Source organism: Lupinus angustifolius, chromosome LG15, assembly GCF_001865875.1.
Source record: "Lupinus angustifolius cultivar Tanjil chromosome LG15, LupAngTanjil_v1.0, whole genome shotgun sequence".
In the NCBI taxonomy this organism is placed as follows: domain Eukaryota; kingdom Viridiplantae; phylum Streptophyta; class Magnoliopsida; order Fabales; family Fabaceae; genus Lupinus; species Lupinus angustifolius.
In genome coordinates, this window is record NC_032023.1 from 16,704,612 (window position 1) to 16,720,798 (window position 16,187).

Consider the following 16,187-nt stretch of genomic DNA (forward strand, 5'->3'; position numbering starts at 1 on the left):
CTATTATTAATTTCATTTTTTTCTATCAATTAATTACTACTCTAATATATTTTCTTTTTTATACTTTTATATTATCTTTTCCTCAACCCAAAAAGATATAAAATGATAAATTTGTAAAAACTTTGTTATATCATATCAATATACAAGTTCAATTTTATTATTTTATTAATTTTCTAAGATCTGCAATATCTATTAAATTTATATGTTGTATTTCTTATGTTTAAATTATTAATAATAGGAAAATGAAACACTCCATATCATTAAAAAACAAAAGTATATGTAAAAAAAGTTTAAAAGTAATCTATGAAATAAAAGTAGTTTCAATAATGAAAAATATGTCAAATTTCAGTTGATTAAGCAAACAAAAAATTTAGAGTAAATATTTATTTTAGTTCATTGTATTTTTCGATCTTACTAATTTAGTCATTCAAAGAAAAAATTACCTAAAATTGTACCAAAAATTTCAAATGTATATCAAATTAATCATTTTTAATGTTAAATTAATTTCTATTAAGTATTATAAAACAGACTAAAAAATTTAATTTGACAAACATTTAAATTTTTTGGGATCATTTTAAATTTTTTCTTTTCTTAAAGACTAAACTGATAAAATTAAAAAATATGGATGAGTAAAATAATTAATTACTCAAAAATTTATCAAGCAAAAGGTTCTTTTGGAGACAATTAGACAAATGAAAATTCGAAAATGTCGGAATTACCCTCGTGAATGTTGTTGGCGTGTTAAAATGACGATCGCGTGTGCAAGAAGATCTGAAGTGGCTGAAACCTCTCTGCTTCTGATCTGAGTTCTAAGGTAGGTACGCTCTTTCTCTCTTCGACGTCGTTTTGAATCTTCAAATTCCATCGTTTTCGTTCCACTTAACCAGTAAATCACAATTTCGATTTCATGAAACCATGTTGCATAACTTGAAATTAGGGTTATATTGGTTATTTTACCGTTAGATCTTTGCTATGTTAATATTATTTGATCCATTGAACTTCAATTGTTGATTGAATTGTTTCAGTGTTTGTGGTTTTTTGGAATTTGCATAGTGAAATCAATGGCGGGGTCTGGGAGTTCAATGCTGTATTCAATTCTTCTATTCACAGTTATTCTCTCTCTACAAGAAATGTACCGTGGAAAATTAGCATCGTCAGAATTATATACTATACTTGGAGGCTTCACTAGTTCTCTCTTATTTCTTGTGCTTCTAACCGTGAGTTTTTAATCTATCTCTTATAACTTCTTTCTAGTCAATTATATAAGTCATCTCCTTTGGTTTTATATGTACTGAAAAAATCACACCCTTTGATCTCCACTACCGCTCTTTTGGTACTGGTATTTGGTTATTTGGATATATATCATGTTAATGTGTATTTGTACTGAGGTCTGCCTTTAATTGGCATCAAAATGTTCACTGCATAATGTTTCCTATGAGGAGTGTCATTTTTGTAAATTGAACCAAGATATTTTTTAGAAGAATGAGAAAAATCTCATTTTTCAATGCTACATTGGTTGGTGATCTTCACACATATATTGGTTCCTTGGTCAGTCATTGATGTAGTTCTATTTTGAGGAAAATAAAAGTTTTTTTGTTCACACTAGCATTAAATAGGAAGCTAGAAATGTAGAGGGAAGCTTTAGAAGCATATGGTTTTCCCACAAGTCGAATTAAGGCGGAATATATGGAGTGTAACTCTAGCAAGAGGCAGAGAAACCCTATTGTAGAGGATTAAAAGTAAAGATTGGGGATCATATCATACCATGTCACATTGTCACTAGATTTAAGTATCTTGAGTCAATCATACAAGACAATAGGAAAATTGATGGAGATGTAAACCATAGGATTCAAGCATGATGGATGAAATGGCAGAATGCTTTATGTGTCATATGTGAGCACTCAAGCTTAAGGGGAAGTTTTACACAACTATAAAATCTGCAATGTTATATAAGACTGAATGTTGGACGACAAAATGTCTATAAGAGAATATCTTCATGTAGCATATATGAAATGTTGCATTGGATGAGTGAACACACTAGACAAGATATGATTAGAAATGAATGTATTAGGGAGAAAGTTAGAGTAGCTCCTATTGTAGAAAAGATGGTAGAATTATACCTTAGGTAGTTTGGACATGTGTGAAGGAGATTGTTAGAAACCTCTGTAAGGAGAATAGATCAAATGGAGGTTTGCTAAATTCCTAGAGAGAGAGAGGCCAAGAAAAAACAATAGGGGAAACAATTAAGAAATATTTAGAAATCAATGTTTTGTCAAATAACATGATTTTTGATAAAATATTATGGTGTCGTTCGATGCATGTAACCAACCTTACCTAGTGGGATTAAGACTTGGTTGTTGTTGTAATACGAGGAGTTACGATAGAGCATTATGATGTCGCTCTATCCATGTAGCTGATCTCACCTAATAGAATTAAGGCTTGGTTGTTCATGTTGTACTAAATGGATTGCAGTGACCTATGTTAACACTTAAGAAGACAAATGTGGATGCTTATTTTTATCCATGCAGTCTGCTTTTAATTATCTTCTCCTTCTGGGATGTATAGTTCTACCAAAAGATCCCTCAAAACAAAATATTGAGTGAAACAAGGTATTTATATTTGCTTCTCATTTGTGGTCGCAGTTCATTGGAAATTTTCAAGAATCAACTGGTGCAAAAACTGGTTGGGGTGCTGGTAAGTACATGTTCATTACAAACAGTATTATTTAATTTACTATTAATGAAACTTCAAGTACAACACAAATCAGTATTAATTGTGACTTTTCACTCTTGCCCTGAAGTTTCAACCTGGTTTTTCTTACTTGTCTACCAGCATTGTACTGTCTCTAATGGCCATATAATGTTTACTGCGTATTGTAGAAAGAAATCCAAACTTGTTATTTTGTAGGCAGCCTTCTGCATGACACGGTTTTGCTTATGCAGCCTATGTTCTTATCTAACATGTATAGAAAGCAAATAAGACTGTGCATTACTGTGCAGCAGATTTATATTTCTTCACGTTTGTCTGGAGAAGATAAATGTCCAATATTAATTTTTGGCATGAAGATGTAATGAAGTAAAAATATAGTTTCATCAAAGATGGTCACCTTATTATAAAATTGGTATTTTATTTCTTTAAATCTCTGCAATAAAGGTGTTATTAATCACATAAATTAGTCCTCTAAACTTCTTAATATCTGACAATATCAATTGCATCAGTGCAACGTATATAACAGAAGAAATTTTATGTTTACAGGATTTTTTCATATAATTTATCTAAGCTAATAATTGATGATGATCATTGTTCCCCCACTTTCTATATTTGGTTTGTTAGTGGCAATTTTTTTTGGATAAAACGATATTATACCTTTCCGTGTAAAATTTATTGTCTAGGTTACTCTATGAAGCCTGTTTGCCCTTGAAGGGCATCTAGGTTTTATAACTTGAGAATTGTATGAAACATAAGTTGGCGGCACTTAACTGTTTGTTTAATCCCTTGTACTACCATGTATAGTTTATGTATGTCAGAGCATTCAGTATTGTGTTCTATGTTTACAAAAGCTAAATACTGTTCTTATTTTGCAGTCATCGTAGCAGAAGCAGTTGCTCTAATTGCTGCTAGCACCGTCCACCGAGTTTGCATTACTACTTGGTATGACCCCACACCAAAAAAATTAAAATTTTAAAATCTTGTCCCTCATGAATGAACAATGTGAACAAATTCACCTGAGAATCTGAAGTTTGAAAAGGTAGAACAAATAGGAGAAGAAACGCACCTCAATCCAAATGCATAAAAAGCCAATCAACCCTCTGGTCTAGTAGTGCAAATTAACAATGATAAGTGGGATAGTCCACTCTAGGCTCCTTAAAACATGATGCATCAACTACTGACACAGAAATAATATGTTAATTGCACACCAGTCAGCTTGTAATTGAAATCTTCAGTTCATAAATACATTTTATGGGTTGATTATCCTTTTTGAACTCGTCCTTATTGGTTCTGGCATTCATTTGTTATCTTCCCCATCGTAACTAGATTATTGTAGATTGTTACCACTTAGATTTGATAAGCTTTTACATGGTATACGTTGAAATTTAGATTTGCTGCTGTGATATAAATATCAATAGAACTTTGTAAAAGGAGATGTTTTAAGGTAAATATAGTAATTACAATCTAAAGCATTTGTAGCTTGAACAGGGTAGTAAATATCAGTTTTAGCTGCCTAATTTTGCACTTGCAAAAAATTAGAAGGATGCTTCTATTTGGTAAAGTTCATTCATTTTATAATGAAACATAAAGGTGACTGTCAGGAATAAAATCAAATTGGCCAAGTATAGGAAAACATTGATGTTGTTATCGTCTGCATATAGATGAAATCATATTAAACCATAGCAGCATGATGACCATCTGTGGATCCCTTATTATTCAAAAACCATTAAAATTTATCAATTAATATTTTCATCTGATACGCATCATTGACCATGGTTTAATTTTTGTTGCATAAATGCAGTTTCCTATTCTCGGCTGGATTGCTGTATGAGGTTAACAAGATCTCTGCCTCAGCCCTTTCAGCAACTGAGTCCAGAACCAAAAAGCAGGGTGGGAGAGCTTAATCTTATGTGTTTTTGCTGCCATACATCTTTCTGAGAATTTTCCCTAGTGCCATTAGTTTTAAAGACCCTAGTATCATAACCTATAAGAAGAGTATTTAAATTACCCGACTTTTTATTTTACAATTATTACAATGATATGATTTGAAAGATGTGCAAAATAACAAATTACAAAAGTCAATTTTCTCTAGCTCTTGTTTAGTTCATCAAATAATGAATGTTACAGTGAACTACAATTACAAGGCTATATTGGGTTGCAATGTCTCCAGCTTTCATATCAAATCAATGGTTTTATGTTATGTTACCAATACATATCCCATTGGCATTGACATTGTCAACTGTGGAATGGATTTTGCAAATATGCCTCTGGCATTTTTTATATAAATCCCCTTCAGAGGTGACTGGTGACTTTTAATTTGGTGAGTTTGGGGAGTAATTTTTTTAAGCATTTATTACTTCTTACTCATAAGGTGATAGGATATTATTGGTGATACCAAAAAAATAAATGGACTGCATTTTATTTTTTTCTTGTTTTTTTTGTCTTTTAGTGGATAGGGGTATGTAGTTTCTCAAACCATTTTTTGGGGTTGTGTTGGTTTGGTTCATTAGGTTGATTTGGTTTTTTCTTCTAAAATCAATCAAGGCTGATCTGTTTCTTGGGTTTGGTTTTGGTTTTGGTTTGAACTAAACCCAAATGTCAACCGCATGAACCAGAATATCTGGATTAGTTCATCCAATCTATAACAACTCTCATTTAAGTACATTAGAAGTTTGTTCTGAAGGAAAAGAAAAAAAGAAGAAGAGGAGAGAGTGGATTATAACCGAAGGACAAATATATAATGTTATGTGTTACTTTATGGTTTAGTTGTTTATATAGTAGGCTTCATGACATCCCAAACTCGAATTGAATGAGGTCTTACTATGTTCCAATGTAGTATTCAGCAGGAGGGCTTTATTATTTTTGACAACAGAAGCTGTCCAATGAAATAACAATTTGTCAACATAAATGAACCAAAAAAAAGAAGGTACCAAAACAATTTGTCAACATAATACTTGTGGACCAATCAACCAAATTTTTCCACAAAATAAAGTAAAGGTGAGTCAAGAAGGTCCTCACTTAAGAAAAAAACTAAAATTGACAATTAGTTCAAGAGTGTGCTATTTATGGACTGTCATTGTAAAAAATTCATATACAGTTAGTACATTAGTTATCATTCATTTGTATTATGTTTTTTGAATAATCAATGATAAAAATAAAATATGAATTATAGATGATACAGTTTTATATGTAAAACTCATTCTTGTGCATGTATATTTTTTCCTTTTATTTTCAGTTTACATTGTATGTTGATTATAGCCTATTATGATGAAACGATATCCGGGACATAGATAAACAAAGTTCAAACTTTGAACAAAGGAAGTGCTTCAAGTGCATAATAATTTATGGAGGAAATTTAAAGAGAAATCCTACTTTTATGTTACACTTGACATTTGAGTTCTACTTTTGTGCCTCTCTGGAGTGCATTTGGAGCTGAATGCAATTCTCTTATTTAAATTGTGCAACTAGACGTGTTTCATAATTTTAATTAAAAACTTCGCCATTTTATATGACTATTTTTAGGTTTTTAATTTTGAACTTATCTATAAAACATTTCTTAAAAAGTCTGTATAGTTAAAGAATTTGTTACTAAAATACTCTTATTTACTCAAACAAAATAATTTGAGTGGAAAAAGAAAATAATTTAGTTTCATTAATGAATGGTAATTTTAATAACATACATAAATTATTGAGAAATTCAATGATACATTCACCTCCTGCGTGAAATTACCTAAATTTTCTTATAAAAACAGCAAGAGGGGTATATAATAATCTCTTCTCTATTTGTAGTTTGCAAATGAAATAACCTATCTTCTCTTCTTTCCAAATAACTCATTAATGCACAATTGCAAGGTTCTGTCGGCAAGTGTGTCATATTTGCAATGAGTGATATATTGATTCAAACAATATACTCAAAACTAAGGTCCATAGAATCACATTTCACAAAGTTTGAAAGAAAAATATGAAAGTACTAAATAATTACCTTATTGCCTTTGCCCTTGCCGAGTAAATATCACAATAACACTTAAAAACAATACGTAATCACTAGTGTTGTGATAACATGACCGGATCGGGTGGTCCGACCGGTTTAACCACTTACCGGACTTGAAAATGACTCTGGTTTGTAGTTTTATTTGAGCGAGGGTTGGACCGCTTTGAATCAGAGAAATTTCGGTCCAACCATGTTAAACCCGGTTGAACGGCAATAACCGGGGAAGTGAACCGGACGGCTAACTCAAAAGTTTAAAAAAAATAGAACACTACTCTAATGTTTTGTTTTACTCCGGTTCAAAAAAGACGGAAAGATGTTATTTCAATATAATTATATAAATTTTGTATTTATATATAACTATATATTTATACATAAAAATGATAAATTATATATGAAATCACTCGGTCCGACTGGACAGTTTAACCATTTAAACCGGTTAAAACTAATATGAAACTTCTTCCGGTTTGATGTTCCGGCTCGGGTTTCACAATATTGATAATGACACTTTTATTCTTTTATTTACCATAAAAATCATATTTTCACTCTTGAAAATATAAAGAAAAACAATCACTTGTCTCTTAATTAATGGAGAAACTCCTTATTTTTTCCATGATTAAATCATTTTCATCACTTTATTTATAATGGAATCAACTGTAAGAGTCTGTTTGGCAAAATTTTCCTTAGTCTATGGAGATTCTTCAAAGATCCTCCAATCTCCAACAATTAAGTAATTATTATTTTTATATCATCACAAAGATATAGAATACACTTTATAGCCAAAAGTATGGAGGTGGAAACTTCCTATATAGCACCCCACTTAGTAACATTCCTATAACATTCATGGAATTTAGGCACTCATAAATAAGAAAGTAAAAGAGAAAAATATTCCCAAAAAGTAGTATCCAATGTTAGTGTCAATTTTGTGGCCCACCACTTCCACCCTTATGGAGTGGCGGCGGCCACCACCACCACCCACTATCTCCTCTTCTCATTTTAAGGGTCTCTTGTTCACACCTTTTGGCTAGTAGTTACTAGCTCCTAACATAAAAAATTATATAAAAAATGTGAGGTTTGAATTTCCCTAGGGTAAAGTCACTTTATCACTAGTCACACAAAAAATTGGATGGAAAACAAGGAAGTCCAATTAACAAAGGACGAATTTCCCATTGAACTAATTGTTATAATATTAACAAATTTTGGTTGATTAGTCAACTTAGTACAATACTAAATACATATCATGATGGTAGAATACATTGTTCATATGCAACAGTAATGCTTTTGTATATAGTTAGACGACACATAAATGTATCAAATTTTAATCATATTTTCATTCCCTAATAGCTTTGATCATTTTAATACAATAATCAAGATTTTGAATTGTGGTTCACTAGTACAATTATGGTGATAGTAGGCTAACTTTTATATTCTCTGTATTTGCATTACGGATTTATGGTCACTTTCATTGAGTTTTTAAGTAATTGATGAACTTTAATTGTTACGATTAGCTCCATCTTTGGATACATAGGATAAAGAAAAATAAAATAGTGTGTTCTATGTTGCTATTTAGCCGAATTTGGTAAGTCAAAATGATAATAAGACTATGACGTTGATTTATCTTTTTGGCTTAATATGTTCTCTATTGATGGGGGAGTTGGGTGAGATAATGCACCCACATCCTCCCACTTGCGTATCATTTTTATCATCACCACCACACAATTATTCTTGTCACAGTTACGAAAATTTAATGATTATCTAGTCGGCATCAGACATTTTCGAATGATAAAAATTTATCATATTTGTTCTTTGTTGGTTACTCAAATGGTTGGATCTGTATACTCGGGTGATGTGGTCATCTGATCTGGTAGTTGCAGAGCCTAGATTCATTAGGGAGATTCCTGAAAAGGTTCTCCGATATCCAAGTCAATATAAGTCTAGGAAGATTATTGGAGAATAAACAAGAGTAAATACTAACAATGAATGAGATTATGTTGTGAGAGTGAATGAAAGTATTTAAGAGATGAGAGAATGAGGGAATATGAGATATTTCATATAAGGAGACACCCCTATTTATAGTAAATGCAGTGGTGATGTGTCTCCACCGTATAGTAGGTTTGTCTCTGACCGTACTATCAGGGGGACAAGTTGGATTTGCAAGTGGCGTGACAAAGTCTAATTGGAGATGTATTGAATGAGGTGTCAGAAACAATGACACTTGACGTGAGGTGACATGACCCTCCAAGTTAGACTTGTTTTGCTCAACGAGACAGACTGACTTCATAGGTGACGTGACAGAGTCTAATTAAAGACACATTAAATGAAGCGTAAAAAGTAATTATGAAACTTACGGAAGAGTGATATAAGTATCTAAATTGTGCATACCTGGCCTTTGATTGGTCGGATGAGTCCCATCCTAATTGAACAAAATGTCTGGTTGACGAGGATGGATCATGTCATGTTTTATAATTATCCTAAAATGAAACCTTAATAGATGGCTAAATTGACTTGATGAGAAGTCTTCCTATATCTTATAAAAACTTTTCCACATTTCAAGATTCCATCAATCTAATGCAATCTTTGTTTGTCTCATATCTAACTTTAACAAAATACTGATTTCATGTCTGCCCAAATCTATATATCTTTTCAAGCAAGATTGTAAATAACCATTGCAATATATATATTCCAATCACGATTGAGTAATATACTCTATTCTCAAACCCAACCTCTCAATTTCACACTTCAGAAACAGGTGGTGGGGCTACATAGTTTTATAGAACAAATAGTACAAACCACTGCTCAAATTGATGCTTAATTATCACCCTTTATATGTTGGATGAAGGACTAATACAATGCACATAAGCATGCATGCATTAGGTGTTTAAGGTAAAGGTATGGTTTCTCACACATCAACAAATGGTCCAGTTTTTGAACAAGATTCTTGATGTGTCAATGGAACTTGGATGTTACATTTGGCACTTTTAGTGGTGTGGCTACTATGGTTTAAACTTTAAAGGAGTAGAATACCACTTTTGTTTTTGTTATTTCTCGGAAATGTCACAAAAGTAAAAGAACATCAAATCGCCCACCGTGGGGCTCGAACCCACGACCACAAGGTTAAGAGCCTTGCGCTCTACCAACTGAGCTAGACGGGCTTTTCTATAACATCAAACATATCTTACATCTAATTTCTTAAAAACGCTTAAAAGATACCTAGTTTATTTCTTCATTTTTTAGAATAGATAATTGAGATCAATATTAGTATGTTTAAAATGTTCAATTCATATATTAGCATACAACACAATCATTTTAGCCAAATTGTTGTCCATCAACATGATTCATACATCTTCTAAGTTTTTGTTAATACTGTCTTTCAAATTTCAATGAAGAAGACAAAAAAATGGATTATTTTATAAATTGGAAACCAAACATATTTTAATATAGTGCATGTTTTTTCTAATAAAAAGTAAGAAAACATGTGATTCTCAAGCCCTTAAGTCACTGAATAGATGCCAAAGAAGTCTGAATGCTAAAGATGTAAGCTTTTGCTTATCATTTCTTTCATTTGCATTGGAGTAAAGAACAAGTTATATTACATACTAAGATAAAAGTAAAAGAAAATACATGGCTGCAATGAAAATAAACGAGACGCAAGATCATATTAACATGAACAAGAACTGAATCTTCTGTTCTTGCTTCTGAAATCACAGTGTAGTAGTAATACACATACTATTCAATTTTCAGTAGTCACTCTTGAATGGCTTATAAGACTTAAGATCACCAACAACCCCAGCAATAGAACCAGCTGCAGCTGCTACACTTATAATAAGACATGCAATGTTAAGCATGTGAAGACAAATCCATTTGGTACTCCACTTTGGTATTTTCTTTTGAGTAATGTACATTTCCACTGGAAAATACACTGTAAGAGGCCAAAATGCAAGTGCACCAAGGAGTCCAACAATGTCATTGAAGAATGGTAACAGCATTGATATCACAGTGGTTGTGATCACAAACATTGTTCTCCAAACTGACCTGAAGAGGTTGAGTTTGTAAGGGTGCTTGAAACCTGGGATTGAAACTTCAATGCTTTTGTTTATGAAATCACTGTCTGGGAATGTTTTTGATGCATTTTTCTCAATGAATGCAAAGAGGGGTTGGCAATAAACTTGGTATCCACCAAGAAGGTGGATAACTATTGCAGCATTGGCTATGTCAAGGAGCCAGTATGGGTTGTAGAATCCAAAACCAGTTAGAAGGTTTCCTGGACTTGCATCTCCAAAAGCAGCATAACCAAAGCAGCCACATAGCATGTAGAAAAGTGTGGTCACAATAACACTAATAAGAGTTGCTTTCTTCATTGTTTTTGACTCTGATGGAGGGGATTTCACTGTGTCCTGATTTATAAATGATAACACAACATTGTTAGTACATAAAAAAGGGCGGCATAGTGCACGAGGCTACAACTTAGTTGGGTCTGGGGAGAGTAGATATATGTATCCTTACAAGCAGATAGACCGTTTCAAGGATTTGAAACCGTGACCTTATGGTCATTAAGTAACAACCAAAAAATTGTCTAAAGACGAGTTGCATTCTAGTTAATAACTTAATTGAGTCATTATTCAATAGACATTTTACAAGAGCTTGTTTACATAAGTTTCTCATATTGAAGTAAGTTAAAAGAGCTTATAGGTCTCATATAAGCTATAAGCTGTTCTAGATGCTCCCCAAGCCTCATGAGATTTAGAAAAATGAGTTATACCTGAATTTCTATAAGGATCATTGAGTATGAGTAGGCAAAGGCAATGTCACCAAGAGCTTGGAAGCTCCTCCAAACTTTTTCAGTCTCTGTCACAGGACCAACAGTGATTCCTGTTAGGCTTCCCTTAACTCCTTTGTTTTCTGTTACATAAACAATTTAAGTCATATTTCTGTCCAGTGCTTGAATCCTCAAACAAAAATTAAAATAAGAAATGTGAACAAATTATTTTCCTAGACTATGTGAATAGAGAAACATACCTATAACTTTACCAATACCAAGTCCAAGCCCAATAGTTGAATAAGTGAAGGACATGACAGCAGCTACAAGAGAGAGCCACCATAATTGATCAAAATCTGGAATTTGAGACAGAAGAATTTCTGCTATACCAAAGGAAATCATGTAAATGTTGCTGTTCATTTTGCATGGGTTTTTCCCTCCACTCTTGTAGAAACAATTAGACCTTTTGATTGCCCTGTTTGATTCATAAGCAAAAAAACCAATTAGACCATTTTACTTGGCTTAAAAATTAAAATTTATTGGACAAAAAGAAGGTTAGATCTTTCAATATCTCATACTTACATCATGCTTATGGAAGCTGCTATAGTGTATCCAATGGCAACTCCAAAAAGGTTAACATATTGAACTAGTCCACAAAGCTTGACCTTAAAGCCACCTAAAACAAAACACAACAACAAAACCAAAGATTCAAACTTTGAAACTTTTAAAAGCACCCCAGATTTCTTTTTTTTAATTTAGGTGGGTGAGTTGAATTTTACCAAGATTTGAATGAACAACATCCATGTAAGTGTAGTTTCTCTTTCCAGAAACTGGGTCACCAGTTCTATAACAAGCAGAGAGAAGAGTGGAAGTGTAGTATGTCACCAAAGAGAAGAGAATCATAACAGCAGGACCAGCAATCCATCCAAGCTGAGCTATAGCCCAAGCAAGAGATAGAACTCCAGAACCAATCACAGCAGTTATTATGTGAGAACTTGCAGTCCACACAGTTCCTATGAGCAAAGAAAACCAATTAGTTAAAATATTTAACAATCTTAAGCTTAAGCTGTTAGATAAAAAAAGGTGCCCAATTCCTACGAGGGTAAATATACGTAGTCTTGCCCCAACAAGTGAAGAGATTGTTTCCGAGATTTTAACATGTAACCTCACGGTTACTAAGCAACAACCTTACTATAAGTACAAAAAAAAGTTGAGCAGTTAATGAATGATTTTATATCTTACCGGTTCTTTTGAGGCGGCCATCATCATCAAAGCACTTAGAAGCTCCTTGTTTATGGACATCAACAGAAACATCAAATGTTTGATGATGGATTATGTTGTTGTTAGCACCAACCTTCTCAACCATCTTTTTTTATGAAAATGACCAACACAAAGTTAGAAAAATATTTAGATTCTAAAAATGTACAATATCTCAAAGTCTGTGCACACTGCAAAGTATGCTGAAGATGAATGAATAAGTAGTATATATATAAAGAAAGGCTGTGAATTTGTGATGTAGATAGAAGATAGGTGTTGCTCAATGGCAATGGTGATTTGAAGTTTAACTCTCACTCCCAGTGCTGCACCCTCAACTATTATATGACTCACAAAAAACTGAACTAGAGTTAGGAGATTAAGGCCAAAATGATGTACATGTGAGTCAAATACAAAAGTTAGACACTACAACCCTCAAGATTTGGATTGAGAAGTTATGTGATGAGGAGGGATATAAATAAGGAGTGGAGTGAGAAAATTGGCTTTAGAATAATGGTTTTGGTTTTTTCTTAGCCCTTTTACCCATCAACACATATTTGTATAGAATGATTTATCCCAAAATGATTATATTATGTTCTTACTAATTAACTTTTTTCCAAATAATACAAAAATATTATTTTATATTTTCAGAATTTTATTTTTAATTAAGTGATATTTTTTATTGGATACTAGTTATATATGTCCCAAATATGATATCAATAGTAATTGAGAGTGAAAATTAAGTGATGTTTTTAAAAAAATGAAAACTTCAGAATTCCAACTCTTCTGAAGATAAGTAACTCTTTTCACTCCAACCAACTAATGAGCAAAATTGTTGATCTTTCAACATGTGTGTAAATTGTAATATCGTATCTTATTCAAATAATATTCTATTCAATCTTTAAATATATCATAAATATGGCTTTGACAATTGTTCAAAGAGTAATCATTAGTCAAACTGTTATATATATATAATATATGATATCACTTATAAAAATGTAAATATTTCACCATATATTAAATTTAGTAGTAAAAAAGACATAATTCTTTAAATAATGAGTGCAGGAGAGATCTGATGTAATGACTTCAACCTCTACCACCCTATGCGTATATGTTAATGGAATAAGAAATGTTTTTCTTTACCGTTTATTCTATATCACTCTGGTTAAAACATTAAAAATTCTGTGGAAGTAGAGAGAAAATAAAACATATACTTAATACACAGAAGTAAGAATGTTTTTTTCTCTCTTAGAAAATGTTGTAAGCCTATATAAGAATTATATCATCTATGTAGATTTCAATAATCGGATTACTCCTTTAGAAGATTTTACCTATGTCAGAATTAAATGTTGAGTAATAAAACTCAAATGTTTTTTGTTTCAGGTAAGTAATCACACCATTGCCTAAAACTAACAACTACTCTAGTAAATAATTTAATTGTTTTTAAGGAATATAATTTTTTATTTATATCTCTTTAGAAAATCAAAATAATATTAATGATTTTTTTATGTCTATCCCTAACTAGTTAATAAGAGAGATAATAAAAGGAAATGAATGAATACTACTATTATTATTGAGAAATAAATGACAAAATAGTAAAACAATATATAAATTTAATACAAATAAATATATTAATTATATTTCTTAATTCGTAGGTTATAATTTTGAAAGAAAGATAACTATGAACGGCTAGTAGACTTTATATAAAGTTTATTTTTCCCATGTAAGCTTCCCAAAATATGCAGACAAGTACTTATTCTATCTTATAATGAGTGCTTAGATTCTTGTAAGAAATACTAATTATATCTCTACATATTCAATTCTTATTAACTGTTACTAAACTCCTGTTATCTTTTCTTTCTCCATATTTATAAGGTAAAAGTGTAGTTGAAAAATAATTAATTAATATTGTCAACTTTCAAAATAACACTTCAAAAAAATGACACTAGTAAAATATTACTTATATTTCTTTCTTTTTAACATTAATTAGCAACTGTTAAGAAAAGTTTCTACCAAGCGCTTATATATATATACTCGAGACCAATTTATTAATAACACAAGCGAAATTAAACATCAGAGTTAACACTCTACTCATCTTCTAGAAAGGGTGAAAGATCAACCATGAAATCATATCAACTAGATATATTTTACAAACAAACATCAATCAGAAACACCAAAAAAAACTTCATAAATCTCATACCTTAACTTCAAGGCTTTTTTTTCTTTCTCTAGTGTTTTTTCCCTGAAATCACTCTATTGAATGCAATGTAAACCACTAAGCAACATTAACTGCAACTATATTAATTAAACAGTAATAATTATGGAGCAGTAAATATATGCCACTGTTTTATTCAGTGGATGTTATGCCTATCTTACTTGGACTCATAATCTCATATGTCCACCTTATATAGTGGGACTCATAGAGTTATACACTGTGAAATAATATAATCTATCTCTTTAAATGACCACCCTAGAAAAAAAAATTCTAATATATATGCAGTGCTTCTCATCCACCCTTAGCTGAAAGAGAATGAGGTTCCCTTCATTATTCATTCTAAAAAATAATGAATACCCACTCTGCAAGCATATTTAACAGATATTCCAGTCAAAAGTGTTTCTTTGAGGATCACTATGTTAAAATAATCCGGAAATTCATACACATAAAACACTAATACGCCAATGCCACGAAATTTTTTCGGACATGTTCTTAGGCCAAGGGGCACATATATTAAGTAATGATATATTAAATAAAATAACCTTATGTGATATGTTGCATTTCTCTTATGATATAGGTGGATAAGGATCTGTTGTCCCAAACTCTGTCCCAAATCATGTCCCAGACTAATCATATTATGTCATGTCAATTAAAAAAAATTAAATATTCATAACTTTATCAGTTTTGTTTCATTATAATTAACCACACTATGCCAGATGATAAATAACTCATTTAAAAATAATAATTAAATAACTTTGTTTTTTTATTAAATCATATAATGATTTTAATATATTCTACATTCTATAATTTTACTTTAAGTTCATTTGATAAATATAATAATATGAACAAGAACAAGAAAATAGAAAATAGAGATAACATAGTTAAAACTTTATCTATATTTAAAATGGCACATGACCACCTCGAAAAATGAACCACATACCATTGCAAGTAGTTGAACATTTATGCATAAAACATAACACATTTAAACATTTATATAATATTTGTTAATGTTAGTTATTTTTAGTTGAGAAAGGTTTAGAATGAAAGAAACTCTCTATAATTTAAAGTTGGAGCATACCACCAAATTAGGGAAAAGTTACATTTCTAGTATAGTTTGACTGCCTTATTATCACTCTGGTATAACTTTTTAAAATATTACGAAACTAGTATACTTTTTATTAAAATCGTGTATAGGGTACCCTACCAAACTCGTGTATGTGGTACACAAGTTTGAATTTTCTCTCTCCAAATCTCGTGCACCCCAT

At 31.4% G+C, this 16,187-nt stretch overlaps 3 protein-coding genes and 1 non-coding gene across 7 annotated transcripts in view; 1 reads left to right on the forward strand and 3 right to left on the reverse strand.

Annotated features, from left to right (window-relative positions):
* On the forward strand, positions 702 to 4,857 carry LOC109327312 (protein KRTCAP2 homolog). Of its 4 annotated transcripts, none has more exons than XM_019560397.1 (5): positions 702 to 818; positions 1,054 to 1,217; positions 2,643 to 2,694; positions 3,585 to 3,651; positions 4,511 to 4,857. In XM_019560397.1, the coding sequence occupies exons 2-5, from the start codon at positions 1,062 to 1,064 to the stop codon at positions 4,611 to 4,613; spliced, it is 378 nt and encodes a 125-aa protein (XP_019415942.1). In that variant the 5' UTR covers positions 702 to 818; positions 1,054 to 1,061; the 3' UTR covers positions 4,614 to 4,857. The 4 variants fall into 4 exon arrangements, with proteins under 4 accessions (XP_019415942.1, XP_019415945.1, XP_019415943.1 ...); XM_019560400.1 differs by having other exon boundaries at positions 726 to 818; positions 1,026 to 1,217; XM_019560398.1 differs by having other exon boundaries at positions 729 to 822.
* Positions 9,777 to 9,849, reverse strand: TRNAK-CUU. The gene has a single exon. It is a non-coding gene; the product is annotated as a tRNA-Lys (tRNA).
* Positions 10,218 to 15,012, reverse strand: LOC109328621 (amino acid permease 3-like). Its single transcript, XM_019562175.1, has 7 exons — positions 14,908 to 15,012; positions 12,696 to 12,819; positions 12,233 to 12,466; positions 12,036 to 12,129; positions 11,714 to 11,928; positions 11,457 to 11,596; positions 10,218 to 11,091 (listed from the first exon to the last, which is right to left on the reverse strand). The coding sequence occupies exons 2-7, from the start codon at positions 12,817 to 12,819 to the stop codon at positions 10,435 to 10,437; spliced, it is 1,464 nt and encodes a 487-aa protein (XP_019417720.1). The 5' UTR covers positions 14,908 to 15,012; the 3' UTR covers positions 10,218 to 10,434.
* Positions 14,983 to 16,187, reverse strand: part of LOC109327739 — a 1,896-nt gene continuing 691 nt past the window's right edge. Inside the window, exon 2 of the mRNA XM_019560896.1 lies at positions 14,983 to 15,002. Within this exon, the coding sequence (XP_019416441.1) occupies positions 14,983 to 15,002 (20 nt within the window). The remainder of the gene's footprint in view (positions 15,003 to 16,187) is intronic.

What these genes read in the sequence shown, in the direction of transcription:
- LOC109327312 (XM_019560397.1), top strand. Translation starts at nt 1,062, where the DNA reads ATGGCGGGGTCTGGGAGTTCAATGCTGTATTCAATTCTTCTATTCACA. An exon ending in TATTTCTTGTGCTTCTAACC is followed by an intron (nt 1,218 to 2,642) that starts GTGAGTTTTTAA and finishes TTGTGGTCGCAG; the next exon opens with TTCATTGGAAATTTTCAAGA. An exon ending in CGAGTTTGCATTACTACTTG is followed by an intron (nt 3,652 to 4,510) that starts GTATGACCCCAC and finishes GCATAAATGCAG; the next exon opens with TTTCCTATTCTCGGCTGGAT.
- LOC109328621 (XM_019562175.1), bottom strand. Translation starts at nt 12,819, where the DNA reads ATGGTTGAGAAGGTTGGTGCTAACAACAACATAATCCATCATCAAACA. An exon ending in GCAGCTTCCATAAGCATGAT is followed by an intron (nt 11,929 to 12,035) that starts GTAAGTATGAGA and finishes TGAATCAAACAG; the next exon opens with GGCAATCAAAAGGTCTAATT. An exon ending in TGGTATTGGTAAAGTTATAG is followed by an intron (nt 11,597 to 11,713) that starts GTATGTTTCTCT and finishes TTTATGTAACAG; the next exon opens with AAAACAAAGGAGTTAAGGGA.